Source organism: Solanum lycopersicum, chromosome 7 (genome assembly GCF_036512215.1).
Source record: "Solanum lycopersicum chromosome 7, SLM_r2.1".
Classification (NCBI taxonomy): Eukaryota; Viridiplantae; Streptophyta; class Magnoliopsida; order Solanales; family Solanaceae; genus Solanum; species Solanum lycopersicum.
In genome coordinates this window covers 60,407,392-60,415,194 of record NC_090806.1, presented here as the reverse complement: position 1 = coordinate 60,415,194, position 7,803 = coordinate 60,407,392, and the positions used below count along the sequence as shown (strand labels likewise).

General features: G+C 34.5%; 1 protein-coding gene across 1 annotated transcript; it reads right to left on the bottom strand.

Annotated features, from left to right (window-relative positions):
* Nucleotides 1-887: 887 nt before the first annotated feature.
* On the bottom strand, nt 888-5,288 carry LOC101243802 (uncharacterized protein). The gene is made up of 10 exons (XM_004243556.5): nt 4,841-5,288; nt 4,237-4,345; nt 3,935-4,127; nt 3,077-3,213; nt 2,698-2,986; nt 2,457-2,563; nt 2,155-2,317; nt 1,880-2,075; nt 1,544-1,784; nt 888-1,383 (listed from the first exon to the last, which is right to left on the bottom strand). The coding sequence occupies exons 1-10, from the start codon at nt 4,932-4,934 to the stop codon at nt 1,143-1,145; spliced, it is 1,770 nt and encodes a 589-aa protein (XP_004243604.1). The 5' UTR covers nt 4,935-5,288; the 3' UTR covers nt 888-1,142.
* Between the last annotated feature and the right edge of the window lie 2,515 nt (nt 5,289-7,803).

Genomic DNA, 7,803 nt, shown 5'->3' with positions numbered 1-7,803 from the left:
TACAACCCAGAAGAAAATGCAGGTAATTTTTCATGCACAATTTTCTTCTCAACATTAATTGTAGTAATGTAAAGGTATTCAACCTTTCCTTCATTAGCCGTCTCAACATGATAGCCATTTTGGCGAATAACTTTGAAACTTAATAAGTTTCTTTGAGACTTACTACAATATAATGCATTATCAATGCTTAATATTGTCCCTCCAGGTAGTAATAAGGTCGCTCTTCCAGAGCCCTCAATTAATTTTGTACTACCTGATATTGTGTTGACATATGCCATTTTCATAACCAAATTAGAAAAGTATTTCTTTTCTTTTAATATTGTATGCGTTGTAGCACTATCAAGAAGGCATACATCTCCATTACTCATCTTGAATCCAACTGACAACTGGGGATTTCTTTACAAGTAGCAACTTCGTGCTGATAACGTGTTGTAAAGAAAGCTCAGAATATAAGAAGAAAAAGACAAGAAGTATAAGATAGAGGAGATAATTTTCTTATTCAAGTATGTATTACAAAAGGTGAATGATATCTCTATTTATAGAGTGGAGATATCACCCCAAAAGCCCCCATGATAAATGTCCAATTAGTAGGTACATAGTTATCCAAATGATTCTTATCACCTTGGGAACATGTATACATGAATACAATTAAGTCTTGAGTAAATCTAAAGGACAATCCACACAATTCAATGGATTTATAACAAAATAACAATTTTTAATTAATTTTATACTTTGTTAAATTGGTCTATCTGTTCGATTATTAACTTTTACTTAATGACTAAACTAATAACTAAATCGTTACAAACCAATAACATATAATACGAAAATCATTATATAAAAGTAAAAACAGTTAATATAAGCTTAATGGTTCCAAAAAGACATTATGGTTAAACTGATAACCAAATCGTTACAAATTGATAACCAATAAACCAAATAGATAACACAGATGCATGTTAGTTTACAACAATTGCTTACTGTAAGTGAAATCAACTCCTCAGAGCCAAACTGCATGTACTATGGTTCCTCACCAGAAAATATAGAAGCTAAAACAAACGGTAGCTCATTCGATATCGAAAAATGTACACGATACTATCACTATCTCGGCCAGTACATGCCTAAGTACTACACATATTACATGATCTTCACACAATACTATCACCATCTCGGCTGCTTTGATCGTTTTGCTCTCCGTTATCATCTGTATTTTTCTTATCCCCATTTACGCGTTGACGCCTATTTCTGTTTCCAGCTCTTGAGCTTCCACCATCAGTTTCCGCAATAAGACCAGTCTGGATTGCTTCCAAATATAACACCTTCACCAAATTCTTGAAGCGTCTTCTAAATGTCGGTACCCGAGAAAATGAACCAACAATCCCCTGCAACCTGTTAGGTTTGTAAAAATATTGTTCAATCCTCACTCTACATCTCAATAAAAATAAGGTGTACAAGTTTTTCCAAGGAAGAGGTGAAGCAAAAGTGATATTATATTATGATCGCAAAACGTTACACAAGTTCGTAAAGCATTTCATAAATATAAACTTACCTCCTAATAACAGCTTGCAATTGTGCTCTCCTCACAGTATCGGTGGATGGAAATCCAGTGTTGTCCCATTCCTCTGGCCTTTCGTTTTTGTAACACATTATCAACTTCCTCAGACTGATTTCCTCGTCTTCTCCTAATTGTAGTGTTTTTATCTGCTCCTTAATGACTAAGAGCGGCGCAAGGAACCACTCGAACACTTTATCCTTTGGCCAGTTAGACTTTGTCAGTTCCACTTCATCAGCTGTATAGAGCATAAAAGACATTACCTTTTTCCTAAAGATGATACATAGGCGGAAGACGAGTTAAAGAAAAAGGCAGCTCTGAGAAAAGACATACAAATTAGTAGGCCCTGAGAGTTGGATTTTGCAGATGCAAGCAGACACTGTAGAATGGACCAAGCAGGCAATTTGATACCTAACTTCTTACAGTCCCCCTTGACAATACATTGGTCAATATCTTTGACATCTATAAATCCTTCTCGTAGGAGTATTCTGCCATTGACCTCACAGGATTTAAAGAGCCAACCCCATACCTGCCGCAGAGTTACATTTAGGTTTAAAGCAAAAAAGAACATTAAGTAGCTAAAGTGATTACGCATATAGACTCTATACATGCATGGGCGTATATTGTTGGATTGCTTGTTTCAGGGTTCTTGATCCATGCGAAACAAGCTTCGAACTGCGTGATCCTTCTTTTTCTTTTTCATTTCTCTGCTCAATTGACATCTTACTCTCAAGGCCTCCAGAGGAGCTCATATTTCTTCTATATTTAGGCCTAGCTGCCAGAAGAATTCAGAGAATCAACATTATTGATGGAATCATCAAGTTATTTCATAACATTTATAAATAGGTCGTCTTTCAGATCATAATGTAATTAAAACTGACAATGGCGAACTACACTATGCAGTCAATACCTCATGAAGCATGACCCTTCCCTCATGTCAAGTAGGTCGTTTGTGTATTCGTCAAATATGGAAACAGCTGCTAGGATGTATGCAAGTCCCATGCGAAACGAGTCTTCCTAGCAAAACTCGTGTCACTTCGGTAAGAATCAGACAACAGGATATATGAGACAAAGTGCCTCTCAAACTTCAAAGCTGGCTCAGATGATTACATAGTAAAACGGTGGAAGCAGAGGAAGAAGAGCAAATATACCTGATGAACCACAATCCCACTGTAAAGTGCAAGAGCAAAACTTGAAAAGAAGGATGCTACCACGGATCCAACAACAGCTAAAGGCCACAAAAAGATTGCAAGGCCAGCAAAAGGTACACAAACAGTCTCCAAAAATGGGCCTTCTCTACCAATTAAGTCTTCTAGTAGCCTCTTCCAGCCCCGGAACAGCATGAATGGGCTCTTCCAAAGAGCAAGAGCTGTAATAATGGGTACATCCACTGGAATCGCAAGCAGAGAAACCAAAATGCAACTTGGCAGCTTTGACAACCTAGGACACAGAACAATAATAAAAATATGGTCCGCTGTTATCTACGACCTTTGTCTAATACTTATTAAAAAACATTCAGATATCACTCACTTCACTTCTATAGGTTTCTCATCTGGATATATTTCCTCCGAAAGCTCGTCCATATAAGAAAAGTAAGAGTGGAAGCAAAAGTCTGTAAAGTCTCGAACTACTGTGCAGCTCCCTTTAAGAGTGGAAATGCAACCATCCTGATAATTTTATCAACTATAATATTTGGCATGTAAAATACATGATTACATTTGAACAAACAGAACTCAAATTTTTACATACAAACACACACACACACACACATATGCTCTTTTTAACAGGTACATTTCATGCACATGTTATTCCATTGAAAAGCTAGAAGTCTTTGGATCTTTTCATGATCAATTAACTCTTTATAACTATAAATAAGTGATTGATTACACAAATCCACCAATATAAAGCAGAAACAAACTTGAGACAATTTCATAAAGAAAAAGAAACGACTACCAAAGCAAGACGAATGAAAGTTGTAAGGAAGAATTTTTTCTCCTTCTCATTTTTTAGGAAAATGATAACAATAAAGTACTTGATCAACTCGAAAATTATAGCTGGCTAGAAAAACCAGTGGCACTCAGAACACTGGATGTTCTAGCTACTTGAGCGAGGGCCAACAATCAGAAGAAAACTAAATAAACAGATGAATTATGCCATCATATGACCTGGAAATTTATATTTTCCAATCAAGTCCCTAGATAAAGCACGTAATCATTTAACCAGCTAGCAAAAGCTCATGATAAACATTCAGAATATCAAGAATATGAAATGACCAATCCCTTAACTACAAGGTTGATGTCTCCTCCGACAATCTAAGCGTATAGCAATTCATCCACCTCAAACATTGGATAAATGGAAAACAGGATTCGCGTGGAGACCGAGACTCACCGCGAAGCAGTGGTAAATCTTGCTAGTGATACTCTCTCCAATAGCCTCAAAAGTTGCAATCAAAGGAGCAAGAAAACCGTACCCTATCCCACCTATAAGACTTCCAATAATGGCTACTATGGGCCAAAGAGTCAGAGGAACTGGCAATGATACCAGTAACGCAATCTTCAAAACCCATCCAAGTCTCTTGCTTCTGAAATGTAACACAAACAGCACAAAAGCTTCTATATCAGATAACAGTATGTCCATATTCTGTACTATAAGAACTCATACAACAAGAGCATTGGCAAGAAAACACATACTTTGCTACACAGTAGTAGGTCCAGATAAAATGTGCAGGCCATAGCCCAATTACAACTGCTGAATTTCCAACTGATATGATGACTGTCACAATGGGGCCAATTACTAATCCTGTACAGACAAATATCAAACTTGTCAATATTCCACAAATTTAGTATCCATCTTCAAAAGCGTGCTAAGATAAAAGAAAACAAACAAAGAGAGACTTAAAACACCAATTAGCCATGAGAACTCTTCATTTTTTTCCCGAATTTTTTTTCCACTTCATTTGAAAATCATTGTTTTTTGAAATCTAAAAAACACCCCAAACCCCATTTTCACTTTATAAATTTGAAGTGCTATAAAGGTGCATTTAATCCTTAAAATTGAACCCAACATACTCTACACCAAAACACAACTACATGCCAATTGAACTTTCAACAAACATCAATTCCACAACGTAACTTAGTGGTTAAACCTTAAAGATTGAATCTTTAAGAGTTTAAAGCCTTGATTAGCCTCTAAACAAAACACACTACACATACTAACATACTACTACTCTGTAATATGCACGAGTTCAGTGCAAAATAACACTTAAAATGTAAAGGGGTTACTAGTAACACATACCTTTGAGAACACCAAGAAGGAAGAACAAGAAGAAGAAAGGAAGAAAAGATATAAAGCTCCAAAGCTTAGCCAAGAACCCTACTGGTACTTCCATGAAAAAAAAACAAAAACCTTCACTATAATGGTTCAATGAAGTTGATCAAAATCAAGAACCCATGTCCAAATTAATTTTATTTATACAAAGAATATTCTTAAAGGTGCAGAGAAAGAGGGAAAAAAAGTTAAAAATTGCAGAAAAAGAGACAGAAAGAAGAAGAGAGAACAGAGCCGTTATGTGGGGTGGAGACGTAACGTGGCAGAAGATTGTGGCAAGGCTGCCACGTGGAAGGAAGTTAGACACCTCGAAGAGCGTGAAGGAAGTTAGATATTGTGACACTTCATAAAGAAATCACGCATATCATCAAGCGTCCCTTGTGTTTGTCGTTTTTGTCTTAAATATGTTTTACATATTTTCCATTTTTCGTTTTCCATGCACACATTTGTACTCAATTTTATTACTTTTTTTTGTAATTAATAATATACCATTTTGTTTTAGATACATAAATATAATTGGCTGTGTCAATATGTATAAGTGATTTTTTTAAATCTAGGTCAAAATAATATAACAATTACTTAATTAATCGAAAATCTTAGTAGTTCAATTGATTAGCCGTCTAAATTACAACAACTATCATTAGATACAATGACAATATAAGATACAAGAATTATAGACATTATAAAATTAAACATAATTGAAATTTTATATAAGAACTATAAGATTCATAATGGCACAAACACAATTCCTTTTTTTAAAAAAAAAATAAAATTGATATATGATTAACGATGCAACAATTGTAATTGTTAAAAAAGGTTGTAGCCTTACATAAAGAAATTTGTCATTCATATTTCTATTCATTGTATTAATATATATATATATATATATATATATATATATATATATATATATATATATATATATTTATACAACAAAAAATAAACCTAGAAATCTATTTTAGGTATAATTCTATTTAGATAGGATACATATAAAAAAAGCAGTAAATAAATATTATTAAAATAAAACTTTCTAGAATTGTAGTCTCTTGTCGTCAAAAGTTCACCTGAAGTTGGTTCATAGATATCTATCATGCCCAACTTGTCAATCGCTTCATGAAATATTTTTTCTGATACTGCCTTTGTAAAGATATTAGCGAGTTGGTTTATAGACTTCACATATGGAAACTAGATAATCTTCCGATCAAGTTTTTCTCTAATGAAATGACGTCCACTTCGACGTGTTTAATGCGATCATGTTGCACTGAATTTTGTGTTATTATAATTGCATATTTATTATCACAAAACAACTTCATAGGTCCAACACTTTCAATTCCAAGATCACGTAGAATTCTTTGTATCCATAATAGTTCACATAAACCATGCGTCATACCTCGAAATTACGCTTCTCCACTTGATCGATAAACAACTTTTTGTTTCTTACTTCTCTAGATAACAAGATTACCTTCAACAAATGTGAAGTAACCTAAAGCGATCTCCTGGTTGAGCGATCTCCAGCCCAATCAGCATCGGTATAGTCTTCAACAGTTCGTACTTCATTCTTTGAATACATCAACCCTTTTCGAGGTCCATTTTGCAAATACCTTTGGTACCTATGGACTGCATTCATTTGTATAATACTTGGAGCTTGTACCAACTGGCTTACTAAACTTACTGCATATGCAATATACGATCTAATTAATATGAGTTAGATAGATCAACTTTTTCACTAGCCGCTGATAACAAACTTTGTATGTTAATGTTGAGTCGAAGAAATTCCAAGTTGTTGGTTCATCTCTATCGGTATTTCAGCTGGTTTGCAATCAAGTTTTCCAATTTCTGTAAATAAATCCAATGCATACTTTCGCTGGGAAAAAGAGATTCCCTATCTCGACCTTGACACTTCAATACCTAGGAAGTATCTCAATTGTCCTAAGTCTTTCATTTCAAACTTGGTTGATAAGTACTTTTATTGTTTTTCCATTTCTTTGGGGTTATCACAGTCAATACCATATCATCTACCTATACAATCAATGTTGTTATCTTTCTGTCATTTTGTTTAATAAACAAAGTATGGTTAAAGTCACTTTGCAAAAGTAACCAACAGACTTCATCTCTGAAGCTAACCTCTCAAACCAAGATCTAGACGACTGTCTTAGCCCGTAAAATGATTTTTTCAATTTGCATATTTCTTTTTTATGCATTATTCCTTGCTTAATGCTTGGAGAAAATTCCATATATACTTCTTATTCCAAGTTACCATTTAGAAAGACATTTTTACATCAAATAGTCGTAAAGGCCAATCTATATTCATTGCAACAAATATAAGAATACGAATAGTATTGAGCTTGGTTACTGGTGCAAATATTTCTTGGTAATCAACTCCATACTTTTGAGCATAACCTTTCGCAACTAGCCTCGCCTTGTATTTATCAACGATTTCATCTACATTAAGTTTCACAGTATATATCCATCTACAACCCTCGACTCTTTTTTTCTCTTGGCAACGGAACTAACTCCCAAGTTGAGTTTCTTTGCAAGACTTCTATCTCTTCATACATTGCCTTGGTCCATTTTGGATCTGTTAATGCATTCTGCACACTACTAGGAATAGATACTTTGGATAATTGATTAACAGCTAGAGCATATGAATTCAAAAATCTATGACTTGAGATATAATTACTAATTGGATATTTGACCTTGATTTTAAGATCAAGTTCATATTGTTTTTTAGGGACACCCCTATTTAATTTTGATGGTAATTGAGAAGGAGCATTGAGAATCACCTGAGGTGCAACACCTTCCTGAACATTTTGTGAGGAATCATCATTTGATGATGTTAATATGGGGTCTTCTACAACATCTTCATAATGTTTCGATACTTCATCCCCTTCAGATAGATTTGGAAAAGATGGAGACTCGATAGGATGATC